Genomic DNA, 15,970 nt, shown 5'->3' on the forward strand with positions numbered 1-15,970 from the left:
GCTATATCTTAAATGCACTTAAATATCATGTAACAAATTGAATAATACGTAAATCCCTACTGCGTTTTTTAACCAAATAAAACAAATTTTTCTCAAGAACTGAGTTTTAATCGTTAGTGCAGGTTAAGGTTTTTTTTTTTTTTTTGCAAGAAAAGGTTCTTTATCAATAAAGTGCAGTGACGACATCTGCCGGTGCAACAATCACATGACAAGACAACGTGAGACCCATCATTTTTCCAACAGGGAATTAAGATTAATCTCACCTCCGTCGTTTTTAAACTTTGGTATGTAAAAAAAACATTCGAAAATAATTCATATAATGTAAAAGTAGTAAATGAAAAAGTAACTTATGGACAAAGAAATGCAGTTATAAAAGATTTTTTTTTTATCATGTTAATTTTTCTCTTTAGTGTCTCAAGACAAAAGTGCCATTAGCAGATAGCTACTTGAACACACAAGATGAGCATCACACCATTAAATAAATGATCAAACTATGACCTTAAACAGGTATATAAACATACCGGTACAAAGAAGAAACTAGTAAACTAAAACTACAATAGGCAAATATGGAAAGAATAGAAAATAAAGACCACCACACCTAATGTATGTGTGCTTATAGGTGCTGAGATAATGAAGGTCCACATCATTCAGGCCCAAAATGAAGTGTTGGGGTGAAGGGATGACAGCTGAGGCACTGCCACAATTACATCTAGAGGCGATTCCCTCAGGCTGCTCCATATGGCCCTGCAAACTGAAACTGTGCTTCACTGGCAAGAGCGGAGGGGTAAGACTGGGTCTCCTGGGAAAAGTAGCATGCCAAAACCCTGACTCATATAGAGGCCTGTAACTTGATCTTCTTCCTTTTATTCTTTAGCCATTAACACCCTGCTGTCAAGAAAAAGTTATTTTACTGACTTGAGAGTCAAAGCACCAAACCCTCTGTAAACATCACATTTGAATTAATTATTGTATGCCTTTTGTTTTGTATTTTTTTTCATTTTTATTAGTTGTTATTGTCCATATAGTTAATAACCATGATAACTAACTGCAGTGAATCTTAAACTCAAGATTCATCTTTTTTATCTAGCTTTCATAAGCCTTCCACTTGAAGTTGTGCAACAAAAATGACTTATTATTTTGAAATGTTATTCCTGTCATTCTGTCTCTCGTCAATATTCGCATCCTCTTGTTCACAGGCATTGAGATGTGGCCATTACTCCTGATGCACCATCATTCTTCAGACACTAGAGGCTGCTGTCTTCTTCCCCCCCCCCCCCCCAAAAGAAAGCTGCATCACGAGGAAAAACATTTTTGTTGTTGTTTCATTGACATGAGACTTATGATTAATCACAGATATGTAATGCTTGCCAAACATTCTATAGGGCATGAAGCTCACAGATCATAAACCTTTCAGCCTTTCACAGAGTCTGTGGGAACTCTGTAACCTTGAACTCTCTGCCTGGAATAGTTGGGCATTTTAACAAATTACCAACAAACCAGCTGTGTGACCAAAATCAAAACACTGTGCAGTTTTTAGACATGAATGTAGATAATTGAAACTGTCAAGAAACAAAACAAAACATTTACACTTTTCACTTGACACTACAAGCTCATATTTTTAGTATCTGACTGTAAAATCCTGTGTTAGATTGTTGAATTTCTAATCTTGACAAAAAATGCAAGCTGTACTGTAAAACACGCAGAACTACAGAGGGGAAACTGGTTTCTCACGACCATGTTTCATAGCATTCCATGTGTCTACAGTGATGAAAGGGCGGCGCTGGTTCATTCCTCCCCTCAGTGGGATTTAATCATGAGCCTGGGATGAGAAAAAAAAACTGTATATAAAATATATAGAATTGGCTTGTCTACATAAGGATTGATTATTATTGTCACAGAGCGACCTTTGTTGTACACCTGTGTGCAAAACAGGTCTAATTCATAATTTTGTATTTTTCTGTTTTTGCAATACAGTTAGGTCTACATAATTCATTGCTCTTCAAAATGAAGATTCTAAGTTTATTGTAATGTTAAAAATCACAAAAATTACTGCAACTGTGATGTCTGTCTCAGATGGTCTTTTCAAACACATATTCAATATACTTGGTTGGAGGGCACATAAGATATTAGAGCTCACAGAGAACTATCATTTAGAATAGATGCTTGTTGAATCTAATCTAAAGCTTATTATAAAAGATGAAGATGAAAAGTTCGTTTGTATGTATTCAGCATTTTATTTACATACAGGGTACACATGAACGGGCCTAGTAGAATTTCATTGCACCTCTGCCTTTACTATTAACACCAAGCAGCCAAATTACACAAGAGTGCCATGTATTAGACCGCTTAAAGTGGAATGTATAATTAGGAATGACCTCATGGCTCTCTTACACTTTTCTTGACTTATCTGCCCTGTGACACAAATGTCAATCAGAAAACAATATTCTGGTGGTTTACAGACACACAGAGTATTTGACTCATTCTGCGTCATCAAGATAAGAACAACTGAAATGCCTTGCTGTTTAAGCAATGGTTACATTAAGTTTTTCTTCCTTTTACAGAATAACTGCTTAGGACAGGATCAGTCTGTGGACGTCTGAATTCGAAGGCCCTGCTTACAATTCACTTCATTCTCCTCTCCTTCAGCCATGGGGGTGGAGAATTGCTGTAACCCCCATCTTTACACACACACACACACACATACACAGAGAGAGAGAGAGAGAGAGAGAGAGAGAGAGAGAGAGAGAGAGAGAGAGAGAGAGAGAGAGAGAGAGAGAGAGAAATGCATGCTAAAACCAATCAAGCAGGTGGAAAAAAGGCAGCAACTTCAAGTCAAAGGAATACGGTTGCTATAGTGATCACTTCAAAAAGTGAAAGAAAAGGGGGCATTATTCCCAAAACCCATTATAAAGCCCATCTAATCTTGCTAAAATATGCACCCAACGTGAGGGGGGAGGGAAGGGAGGAGGAGAGGGAGGGTATATGGATTATGAGCAGTGGGCAGGAGAGGCTGTGATAACGACAGATGTCTCACAAACCGGGGGTTTAACAGGAGGGGTGAAAGAAGAAAAAAACGCCCAGTCGCATATTGGACCTCAGGGAGAGAGTAGGACTGGCTCTGACTGAATCACATTCACTACTACAGGAGAAAAGAAAGTACATTCAACGCGCTCTTTCACGCGGATTTCAACAGAAACTGAGAGACAGGTTAGTAAAATGTTAGTCTCAATTTTATAGTCTCTTTAAATAACGGGGAAATCACTTATAAAACAAAGCGTTTTATTGGTGCAGGAGATATGCAGGGTATTTGAACAATGCAGACTGCACGAGCCGTTCTTTGTTCTCGTTATTCTGATTTGTCACTTATGAAAACTAAAAATGCACAATAGGCTACCATATTTAGATTATTAAGTAGCCTATAGTACGTGTTTTTTTATTTTTTATTTCCTAGAAATATCTGAATGTCACTTTACAAATGTCACATTTAATATTTCTAAATTATCATGGGAATGTGTGACTGGTTTCCTAAATGTATGAGAGATCAAAATATGAGTTAAAGTAAATATAAGTAAGCTTTTATTTTATTTATCTTTTTAATGGAGCTGTGGGTTACAGGTAGCTCTTACCCAGTTTAACCCCTTGTATTTCGATTTCCCTTGTATTTCGTCTTGCTATGGAAAGCAGTGTTTTAAGGAAATAGCGTTAATTTGCACTAATAAAAAATTCTTATTCAGACGTAAGGAGGAGCTGATCGATATGAAGGGGGGAGGGGGGTTGCTAGCGTGGGGGTGGGCGGTAGTGTGTCTTACTTAAAAATATAGGCTGCTAAATAGCCAATCAAAATATATATTTTCCTTTTTCGTGTTATGCTTTTCATTTTTAGGACTGATCATTACACATTGATGATTGATTGTTATAACCCGCAGCAATTGGATAGGTAATTTGACTCAGTGTACTATTTCACCACGACTTCAAGGACATAACTTTCATAGCCTACCGTCATTAAGGAGATTTATTTACATCATATTAATGAGTAACTTCATCAAGCTAGATTCGCAGAAATAGGCTAATGGAGGCTGTGAAGCATTCTGGCACAGAGCGCTGTGAGAGGCTCTAATAAAAACTGTCTTCAGTGAGCGCTGACTAGGCACTACAGCACATCTCAGCAGCTGGACTCATTTGCAGGTTGGACTGGGGCATGACTGCGTATCCGGTCTTTGTTTGCCCCAGTGCAGTACTACGGACAGCTCCTATTGTAACCCCACCATGCTGCAGTTTAAGTGATATTTAGTCAACTGAGTTGCAATAACTGCAGATTTGTAAAAGGTTGCAAATGGTACCATAATCAGTTACAAGAAAAAAAACATTTTTAATCTACCTCACACTTTCATAATTCCACATATTTAAAACCAATTCATAACTGTCGATTTAACAAGTTAATTTAATTAATTAGCTATGGAAAAATAACGCTTTTAAATGATTTAACGCACCCGCCCCGCCCCAGACCTAAGTCTTACATTTCATACAGTTGATTGGTGATGAACATGATGCAGGCCAGTGTAGCCTATAGAATGCAGTTAGAATGCCCCTAAAAATCAAGATCTCTGGGCAAAATATTACAATGTTATTATAAATCATATGAGTTTTTGTCTCATATGTATATCATATGATACAGTAGGAATAGGCTAGTTAAAGGGATAGTTCACTTTGAAATTAATTTTTGATATGTTTTAGCTTACCTCAAGGGCATCCAAGATGTAGGTGTCTTTGTTTCCGCAGAAGTTTCAATTTTGATATTTTTAGGTCAAACCGTTCTTGTCTGTCAGTCATATAATGCATGTCAATGGTCACCACCTCAAAGAGCATGCACAGAGAAGTCCAAATTAAACATGATTTAATGACTCGTAAATGTAAGTACACATTGATGGCCTAAAGGCCTGTTCACACCGGGACGAATTTCGCGCGCGATATTCGCCGACGTTTAACGCCTCGTGACTAAACAAAGGGCGCCAATGTGAGTGTGCACACGACACGAAAAACGCCACGCGTAAAAGCGTCATTTTTTAAAAAACGCCTCGGGTTCGGTTTTTTAGTTTGACGCGCCGCGTCAAAAACTATCCGACCAATGAGATTGGCGCTTTTGCTCACATGTCTGGAGCTTCTGAAGTTACAGTAAAACACAACTTGGGGGCGCTCAAACACAAAACGGTCTTGCCGAGCACACATACGTAACGGCGAAGAAGATATACGCCAAGTAGCGTCTACACTGCCGGGAAGAAATAAGACGAGGAAGATGCAAGGCAAGATGAATGTAGAGCTGCTGGTCTCGTTGGTGTCGGAACATAAAGAACTATATGACAAACGCGACAGCGACTACAAAATCTTGATAAAAGAGAATGTTATTGAGTGGTATTGCAGAGCAAATGGGCGCCATCTAATGTCAGGGAATACATGTTCACTCGGCTCATCGTCAGCGAAAATCGCTTGGGTGTGAACACAAAAAACGCGTTGAAAAACGCTGGCGAATAACGCGCGCCGATATTCGTCCCGGTGTGTACGAGCCTTGAGACACGAAACGAGTGGTTTGTGTGAGAAAACGAACAGTATTTATATCATTTTTACCTCTTGTAACCACAGCCACGTCCAAGTGATCTGAGGGCGCGGGCGCTTCGGTCTGTGCGTTACAAGAGGTAAAAACGATATAAATACTGTTCGTTTTCTCACACAAACCGCTCGTTTCGTGTCTTAGGCCATCAATGTGTACTTACATTTACGAGTCATTAAATCATGTTTAATTTGGACTTCTCTGTGCATGCTCTTTGAGGTGGTGACCATAGACCTGCATTATATGACTGACAGACAAGAACAGTTTGACCTAAAAATATAAAAATTGAAACTTCTGCGGAAACAAAGACACCTACATCTTGGATGCCCTATCAAAAAATATCAAAAAATTATTTCAAAGTGAACTATCCCTTTAAGCAATATCAAACGAGTGCTGTTCTTGTCCCGAATAGCACAAGTGGAAGTGTGACATTGATTTTATACAACAACAGTTACAACAATAAACAATAACAATATAAATAAATAAACAACAATAAATAAGAAGTCAATATTGTGTTATATTTTATAGAGACAATATTGTCTGTTTTTTGCTCAATTTTGCCAACTAAAATATTACCTATAAAGCCAAAGCATAACTGTTGTGCTTCTCCGAGCAACACACAGCAGTGTTTCGTTACTAAAAAAATCAACGTTTTGAGCGAATCAATCGGGTGAACCAAGGCCCATTCATAATAGGTGTGTATGACTTGAAGCGGCGCTGCACAGACTGATCGGTGTATGACATCAAAGTAGCCTACAGCGAGAGCGTTTCAAAAGCACACCGCTTAAGTCAACACACCTATTTACTTAATTCTTGAATAAATCAAGCCAAGGAATCAAATAAATGAATGACTCAATAACTTAGTCATTTAGACATTTACCGCCACCTGGAAGTTTTAGTTTGTTATTAGGAGCATCATTTCCTTAAAAATAATAATGATATAATTTCATATTTTGGGAATAGTTTGCCTAAAAAAAATGAAAGAATCTGTTTATTTACATTTAATCAGCATCATGTCGTTTCAAACCCGTAGTACTTTCTTTCTTTTGCAGAACATAAAAGATATTTTGAACAATGTTGGTAACCAAATAGTTTTGGTCTGTAGTTTATTATATATATATATGTGTGTGTGTGTGTGTGTGTGTGTAATAAATTCCTAGTTGAATCAATAAAAATATTTATTTTTTTGTAGTATATTTGATGCTTTTCTAATTTAACACAATAATGACTTTAAAACATATTTTGGGATAAATTCCTCAGCCAAATCTGATGTGTGATTAATTTGCGATTGATTCGATTAATTAATCTGCACATCATGTAATTAATTCGATTAAAAAATCTAATCGCTTGACAGCCCTAATTTAAACATATCAACTTTCTACAATTTAATTAGATTACTTGCCAGTTACAATAAAACAATATTGTTGTATGATGAAAGCTTTCATTGGATTCAAAAGAACAAATTAAGTAGCATCAGTAGCACTGACAAATGTGGCCTATAATGTGATCTATAATCAGCCTTTTCCCTGAATCTTATCTTTCCATCTCCCCAAACCAAGCAGCAATAGCTATTTTTTTGAGTATATACTAACCAAACCAGACATGAAACATAAGAGAAGTGAATGACTTTTATATGATAATTTTATATGAAATGATATTGGTTTTTATTTAATGTCGTAAAACTGTATACAAACTGATAGAATTAAAAATTAAGATATAATAAAATACACTGACCTGTTGGTTTTGAACTTAGCAATAGGTTAGGGCGAGGATTAGGACATTAAAAGTGCTATATTTCAAGGATTCAGACATTAAAAGTGCTGTATTTCTATTCCAGATCCTTCTACCCCATTATATACAATAATCACATGCTGCCGTAACACTGTAAGACTGGGTATTTGAATAATATTAAGTTATTATTATTCAATAATCAATAATAATATTCAATAATATTATTGAACTAAGTGACATTCCCATCCAGTCACTGTTTGTCCGCTACATTCTCCTCCTCCTTAACAGAGCTGGACTGCATTCAAAGTCCTTGGCAGAGGTTGCATTTGCTTGAAATGAATGAGTGAGGGATTTTTAAATGAAGAAATGGGCTGGGTCATGTTGGCAGTTTTACATTTTACAATTTCATATCCATAATGAGCTTCTAAGAAGGTTGGTTATTTGCCCGGTGGAGTTTTAGACCAAATGTATTCACTGAATGAATGCAATGGATATTGCTTTGGATAAAAGTATCTGCCAAATACATGTGCATATATTGAAACGCAGTGATGTGCATAGCTTACATAAGATGTTCTTCTGCTCCCACAGGACATCATGGGAGGCAAGTTAAGCAAACGGAAGAAGGGATACGATGTCAGTGACCCTAAAGAGAAGAAAGAGGAGAGTGCTGTGGCAGCAGTTGAACCATCTGAGAAGGCAGAGAGCCCTGTGACTGAGGCGGAGGCTGCACCACAGGAGGCTGCAGCAGTGAGTGCAGCAGCACCAGTGCTGGAGTCTAAAGCACCAGCTGAGAAAACCGCATCTCCTTCAACAGCACAAGCAGAGGAGAAGAAGGATGATGCAGCACCAGAAAAACCAGTGGCTACAACAGAGGCATCTACTGCTGCACCTAAGGAACCAGCAAGTGCTCCAGAGGAACCGGCAGCTGTAAAGCCAGCAGCTGTGTCAGAGTCACAAGCTACAGAGGTACCGGCCTCTGCATTAGCAGCGACAGCAGTAGAGACAAAAGCTGCTATACAAAAGGCACCGGCAGCAGAGGTACCAGCAGCTGCAGTAGAGACACCACCATCAGCTGCACCAGAGGCATTAGCAGCTGAGAAGACTTCAGCTGCACCTAAGGAACCAGCAGCTGAGGAACCGACAGCTGCACCAGAGGCATCAGCAGCTGAGAAGACTTCAGCTGCACCTAAGGAACCAGCAGCTGAGGAACCGACAGCTGCACCAGAGGCATCAGCAGCTGAGAAGACTTCAGCTGCACCTAAGGAACCAGCAGCTAAGGAACCGACAGCTGCACCAGAGAAACCACTGACAAAAGAACCTGCAGCTGCACCTGAGGAACCAACAACCGCACCAGCAGCAGAGGAATCTGCAGCTACACTCCAGGAACCGGCTGCTGCACCAGAGACACCAGTGACAGAGAAACCTGTGACTGCAACAGAAGAACCAGTGAAGACACCAGTGAAAGAAGAACCTCCAACAACACATGAAGAACTTGAGAATGTGGCAGAGGCACCAGTGGCAGAGGAACCGATAACACTATTTGAGAAACCAACAGCTGTGGCCGAGCCACATGCAGCTGCACCTGAGGAACATGCAACTGTCCCCAAAGCTGAGGAATCTGCAGCTGCACCTGAGGATCCTGCCCCTGTGCCAGAGGTGCCTGTATCATCACCTCAACTTGCAGCTTCGCCAGTAGAACCTATCACAGAGGAGGCAGTAGAGAAGGTGGTTGAGGAGGTTGCAAATGTCAGTGAAACCATAGAGGTCACACCAGAACAGGAGGCAGTCACTGAGGCAGTAGCTCCAGAGTCAGTCGCCGAGTCTACCCCAGTGCCTGAACCTGTTTCCGAGGCATTGAGTGCGGCAGAGGTCGAGAAAGCTGTGCCTTCCCCTGAAGAAACCCCAACAGTCACAGAGCCTGAATCTGAAACTGCTGCACTTCCTGAGGTCACACTAACAGAAGCAGATCCCGAGCCACCCGCAGAGCCAACACAACCTGAACCTACGACAGAGCAAAAGATTGCAGAGGAGTCTATTCCCACAATTGTCATCTTGGAATCAACCTCGACCAATGAGCTCTGCCTTGAGGAAACTGCCCCGACTGTCATAGAAGAGAAGCTGAATAATGGAGACTGTGAGAGTTCTGGCTCAGCAGAGGAATCTGTGTCAGCTCCCCCTGAGGTAAATGGGGAGTGCCATGAGCAGGCACCAGACATAGGCTCTTTGGATGTCCTTGGGTCCCCGGTTGAGGCATGTGTAAATGGTGTGAAGGACAAAGAACCCCCTCAAGTGCTGAGTGACTGTGAAATGAAAAAGGACTTGAGTTTGGATGCTGACTTTCAGGTTCCAGCTATGATTGGCGACATGGTAGAGGTGCCACAGTGAGTCGATTTAATCTGAGAAACAAACCTTAAATGTGAATCCCATATTGATGCAAACAATGAAACAATCGTCTGACAACACGGGCTTTCTGAAAATAAATGTGAAAAATGCCTGTTGTGTTCTCTCAGGCAAAGGAATTTCTGGTTAACCAAAAAGAAATACAACCACCCAAGAGCTAAGTGTGAGAAACAAAATAAGAATGAAACAGTGAGGGTGAAAGCCTAAAAGGAAATGGGAGGGAGGGAGAGAGAGAGAGAGCGGATGGTCTTTGAAGTCTTTGTGGCCGGTGTCCTGCTGTCATTGCAGAGGGTGAGCTTGCAGGCCTGGCTGAATATGTAAACCAGAGAGATGATGATTACATATGAACAGAACATAAAATAAAAAACAAGATGGCAAAACAGAAATGCACGACAGTAACAATGGTAAAAATGATTTGAATGAACAGAATCATCTTTTGTGTTTGAGCCTGATGCATATTAAAATGGTTTATTGGATTAGCATTTAATAGTATATAATCCAATTTAGACCACATTTCTGTCACCATGTAATACAGAGATTTGAGGATGAAGCATTTTGAAATTTTCATGTTGGGAGAATCAGTGAGTAATGTTCATTTTAACTTAATGGCTTGGCTTAGAAAATAAAACACTCTGTTATACCTTAAAAACTGTTTTTCTTTTTTGAACTTTTGTGAATGTTGTGCTGAATGGGTGGAACCTGTTTTTCAATATAAAAAGAGTATTTCAATTAAATGTATGATGCAATCTAATGCATAGAGCAAACACATTTTGTTTCAATAGCATGTGCTCAGCATGTGCAGCGTTGACTCTAAATTGATACAAAAGTGGTGTTCTGTAGAGAGCTGCAACAGTTACATTCAAGGCCTGTTTTCCGCCATTTTGTGTGATAGTAGATATCTGACTGGCAAGTCACCATTTCAACAATGTCCCAAGAGTCATTGACTTTGTAAATTTGTTCTGTGGGGCTGGGCCTCAGGCACGTGTTGTTTTGAGTAACATGGAACATGGCCATGAAAGCAAATGTCTGTTCAGAGGCTTAACTCAGCAATCAGGCTGTGGTAGAACAGGGAAACTGATTTTTATTCTTCACATGAGGAAATAGGTTTCAGGATAATAGGAGGGTGATGCTGCACAATGCAGAAGACTGCAGTGGGGGGAACAGGACTGGGAAAGGTCTCTTCTTGATAGGAGGAGCTCTGACACAGTGTAGAAAGGGAGAGAGTGGCCATGACAGACAAGATAATACCTTCAGATATTTTTACATGTACACATACACATAAATAATGGCCTCTACATAGAAAGGAAAACACATGGACAAATGAACAACATGGAATATGAAGAGCTCAAAAAACAAGAACTGTAAACATGCTACTCTCACCTACTATCTAAAAGAAAAGAGGGCCTTTTGCACATGCAAAGTGCTAATGCACAGGACTGATTACAGGGTATGTTTGTACCACTGTGTGTGTGTCTGGAGAAGCATGAGAAAGGCTTTGCGAGAGAAGATGCTGGAAATATCTGAAGGTTCCCAAGTGCCCTCCGCAGGCACTATAATGAGCTCCTCCACATACCAAGCACGAATTCTCGGATTTCTTAAAAAAAAAAAAGGAAAAAACACACAGGCATACAGATTTATGAAAGGAATGTTCTCTAAAGCTGAGGGGGGTGGGATGGGTGAATGAACTCACTGGCTTCAGTGTTTTTTAGAGTCACTGAAAACCTTATTCTCTTTACCATTTGTGAAATGAGAATGGATAGTATTATGTGGGGGAAAAAAAATGCTATTTAAACAAAAATTGTGCAGCTGCATTGCCCATTTAAAGGGGTAGTTCACACAAAAATGAAAAACTGTCATGATTTACTCACTCTCATGACAATCCAAACCTGTATAACTTACTTTATATATAGAATATATAGATATTTTGAAGAAAGTTCATTATACACATTTTTCCAAATATTTTACTTATTATTATTAAAACGCTATAATATCTTGCACTATAAGTTCTTAGGGTTTTTTACACAAACCACTGTTTGTCATCAAAAATAAACTCTGGTTTGCAGATTTAAGGGGAGAGGAATTTTCAGTACAAGGTGTCCTGTTTCCTCATCCCATCTTACTGTGCTTGGGGAGCAAGGTTCCTTCCTTCCTTCAACTTTCTCTCTCGCTCCCTTCCTCCCTTATTCCCCCTCTCTTTTCCTTAGCTTTCATGCACAAGAGATGAGAGGCCCTGCTTGCATCTTGATTTAAAGGCTCTCTACACAGTGCATAGTTGTGCAGCCACAGCTGCAGTGCTTGGATACACCAGCACTATGTGTTCTATACTGGAGCCTTGGCACAAAACTCAACGTGTTTTCCTGTTCCTGACACATTAGGACATTTGATCGTTCACTTCCCTGCCTCCCCATAATATAAAATTCCCTTCATTGGTACAAATCAACACCAAATCTGGCACACGTATTAAAAGTATTATGTTATTTAAAGCTGCAGTCCGTTTTTCCTCTTTGTCGCCATCTCTGTTCGAAATCTGCAATTGCAGTTATTCGTGGAATTACCAACTTTACGTGAGTTGTGCCTCGACACGGCGTGGATGAATCCAATGTTTGAGGAGATTCTTAAGAGTGTGCAGCTGTCAGTCGCCGCGCCGGTGTGGATACTGGCATTCAGAATTACAGATTATTCTTTTTGGAAGTATGACCAACATAATAATTTTCACCGGAAAATGTGATCTGAACAAGTAACATCCACTTTTGTTCTGGTTCTGACATTGCAGTAAATCACGCTGATTAAATCTAACAATCGCTTATCATTTTCATGTCACGTAAAACCGTGCAAATTATACTTTGTTCTCAAATTGTTAATGTTCAACATCAGCATTGCGTGACTACATGTAATGTCCTTCCGATATTTGTCCTTGTTTTCGCATGGGCCCGGTTGCAGTCTCTTTTTTCTGTAGCCACTCCGAAGTCTTTTGCATTTTACAACGTGGGGGGAATCTCCAGTCGTCACTGGTGATTGTCGTTTTGAACCTTTCTGGATCCGCCATCAAACTGATAAGTTTAATTGTGAGAAAAGCTGTGAGAAAAGGCTATAAATCTCTACCTCCAACATCCTCACACGCAATATAGCCTACTAGCCGAGACTCCTTCTTTATGTGTACAGATGTGACGTAATGACGCAAAGACATGCTCGAATCTCCTGCGGAAATCCACCAGTACCCCACTGGAATTAAAAACATTATTACAAGCTTACCATTTTGAATCGAGCTAAGGCAAGCAGATAGTTTTGAACACTGGCTGGTTATGTATTTGCTCAAAAATTTATTTTGGATAATTTTTAATCCAAAAAAGTTACGGACTGCAGCTTTAAATATATTTAAAGTTGCCATGAAATAGATATTCACTTTATCTATTTTCTAAATGCATCTTATTGATCTTCTTGTTAATGATTCAGCCATGCATGTTTCTTTTTTTTTTTATCTTGTAATTTTTATTACATTTATTTATGTATGTTTATTACATAACTCGATCTTCCGACTCTCTGGTGATGTATGCAAGACTTTCCCAATCATTTAGTCCAATTGCTTAAACGCTGCCCCTTTTAATCAACTGCAACTCGAATTATGATCTGCCTCCATCCAAATCAAAATTTAATGGACCAAAGTCAACAACCAAAGTACCTGCCCTACATTTTTTTATTTTATTTTTTATTTTTGGGGGTGTTAAAAAATTGGAACGCACACAAATAGACACAGTGGGAGCATTTCAGCATTTCACAAAATGTGCTAAAAATGTGTTGCTAAAAATGTCGTTGTGTGATAGTTTGATGTTCTTGTGTTCTGGAGTATTTCAGAGAAAATAATATACTACAATACCAAATATTTACTTTCATTTCTTTCTTTCATATTTACTTTTAATTGTTAGATTTTTGCAACGGTATGGTGGAAATGCCCATAGATGTCTTGATTTGAATGGCGATAAAGTGGTGAAAGGGAGAAGAGAGAGAGAGAGAGAGAGAGAGAGAGAGAGAGAGAGAGAGAGAGAGAGAGAGAGAGAGAGAGAGAGAGAGAGAGAGAGAGAGAGAGAGAGAGAGAGAGAGAGAGAGAAATGTGAACAAAAATCAGTGCCCTGACATAGACAAAGAAAGTGTGGTTTCTTTCGAAATCCATATCACATGACTACAAGAATACTTTTTGACCTCTACAGATGAAAGTCAATGGATGACTTTGGTCCAGTCACATCAGTAGGCTATTGCAGCTGTAGATGCAGGAGAAAAAGAAAAACCAAAGTGTTAAAAAATGCCACAAAAACTCCAAGGGGGATTCCCATTGTTTTTACTACTCCTCTCTTATTCTCTCGCTCCCTTTGTGATTCATGGCCTGGCAATGCTCTGCCCATCTGTGCTGCTGCTCTATACGGCTGTCATTATATGCGGGTCTGCAGAAGGCTTTCAACGTGAGCTCAGTCATACTTACAACCAGTATTGATCCACAAGTTAGCGTAATGGCCACCGAGAGGGCTGGGTCTGCCTCTTTACCCTTTCCCCTCTATTGCTCTCTCTCCCTCCCCCTGCCTATATAGATTGCACAGTTCCCCGGCCTGGCCTGTTGTCTATTCAAGCTCTGCAGCACACTTTTGTAACAGACCCAGCCAAATGCACATTTGAGAGGTGAGGAAAGGGAAAACAGTGTGAGAGTGGAGGTTGTGTGTATGTGTGTGTGTATGTGTGCTGGTGACAGCCCCAGCATGGAGCCTCAATGGGGGAAGATGTGTCTTTGTCGTGCCGCCCAACCCCCTTCTTCTCTTCCCTCTACCCTCAGCCATTAGGAGAGAGAATTTTATACCCTAACACTCAATCATTCTAGACCATTAAACAGAGGAAGGAGGAACCAGAAGCCACATGCTAAGCAGAGCTCATTTTTCCCCGAACAGCGCAACAATCCAGCCAAACTGATTGTGTTTGATGTTGCACTCCTCTTTCCAGTCATTATTGTAAAATCATACATTTGCCAGTTGCTATAAAGTTAAATGACATTTTTAGGTGTAGATATGCAAACACACACATGGAGTGTTTCTAGCCTTTTGTCCGTATTAGGGCACAGACCCAATGCACAAATTTGTTATGGCTAGTTCTAATTATAAACAGCAGAGAGAAAACACATGTTACATGATTGCTGAATTCTTATATAGGAAAATGATTCTCAGACTGGTATGGTAATCATACCTTCAGACAAGGATTTATCAGTAATATTTTACTTGGGCACAGCAGTATTTAAAAGGTCTAGCGATGCCCCTCACTCAAACTGTATCCTGCAATGTTAAAATCAGCACACTGAACAAGTTTGGATGACCCAGCATGCTCGTTCCCTTACACAGCCAGGTGAACAGTGGCACTGGGTATGTAAGCATGTGTGTGTGTGTGTGTGTGTCTGTGTGTGTGTGTGTGTGTCCAGCATGCTCGTTCCCTTACACAGCCAGGTGAACAGTGGCACTGGGTATGTAAGCATGTGTGTGTGTGTGTGTGTGTGTGTGTGTGTGTGTGTGTGTGTGTGTGTGTGTGTGTGTGTGTGTGTGTGTGTGTGTGTGTGTGTGTGTGTGTGTAAGATTAAATATTAAAACTATGTTGAGCTCAGTCACCTTGAGAAAACTCTCAGTAATGTAGGTAGGTTAGAAACAGAGAGCCATTGAAATCTCACATTCCTGCCCTTCCATGCAGAAAACAGTCTACTGGTTACAATGTATTCGAAACCTACAGTACAGTCATTTTGTAATCAGAGGGAAGTATCACTGCTCTCTCATCAGAACTACTTCTTCAAGTAAAACAAAACAACCACATCCACATGCTGGCCAGTCAAATGTACGTCCTAATAAACTGGGATGTCAATGGCCATTTACACCTGGTATTAAGATGCATTTTGGTCGATTGGATCACAAGTGGATGACGCTAAATACAAGTCTAAACGTGGTCTAAAACAGTTTGAGCTTCTCCACTTTCGACCACTTCCAGAGGTATAGTCGAAAAACCATTTCACCGGATTGCTTTTGTAGTGTAAACGCTCATGTGGTCAAAATGTGTTCAAACAGCCACAAAAGACTGCTTGCTCTCCGCCTACTGACCTAACACGTAAACATTATGGGAAGTGTGCTAGCCGGACGGGATTCTAACTTTGCCGGCTGGAGACCCAAGTTTGGTTTGAAGACAAAAAACATACCAAGCACAATGTTCTTGCACCAT

General features: G+C 40.0%; 1 protein-coding gene and 2 long non-coding RNA genes across 3 annotated transcripts; 2 read left to right on the forward strand and 1 right to left on the reverse strand.

The window, feature by feature from the left end:
- Positions 1–626: 626 nt before the first annotated feature.
- On the forward strand, positions 627–1,272 carry LOC130083442 (uncharacterized). Its single transcript, XR_008806834.1, has 2 exons — positions 627–784; positions 1,197–1,272. It is a non-coding gene; the product is annotated as an uncharacterized LOC130083442 (long non-coding RNA).
- On the reverse strand, positions 1,273–2,680 carry LOC130083443 (uncharacterized). The gene is made up of 2 exons (XR_008806835.1): positions 2,538–2,680; positions 1,273–1,819 (listed from the first exon to the last, which is right to left on the reverse strand). It is a non-coding gene; the product is annotated as an uncharacterized LOC130083443 (long non-coding RNA).
- A 318-nt stretch (positions 2,681–2,998) lies between these two features.
- Positions 2,999–10,385, forward strand: si:dkey-56m19.5 (protein bangles and beads). Its single transcript, XM_056248456.1, has 2 exons — positions 2,999–3,207; positions 7,925–10,385. The coding sequence occupies exon 2, from the start codon at positions 7,931–7,933 to the stop codon at positions 9,719–9,721; it is 1,791 nt and encodes a 596-aa protein (XP_056104431.1). The 5' UTR covers positions 2,999–3,207; positions 7,925–7,930; the 3' UTR covers positions 9,722–10,385.
- The last annotated feature ends 5,585 nt before the right edge of the window (positions 10,386–15,970 follow it).

Source organism: Rhinichthys klamathensis, unplaced genomic scaffold, assembly GCF_029890125.1.
Source record: "Rhinichthys klamathensis goyatoka isolate OS25496 unplaced genomic scaffold, OSU_Roscu_1.1 h1tg000055l_1, whole genome shotgun sequence".
Taxonomy (NCBI): Eukaryota; Metazoa; Chordata; class Actinopteri; order Cypriniformes; family Leuciscidae; genus Rhinichthys; species Rhinichthys klamathensis.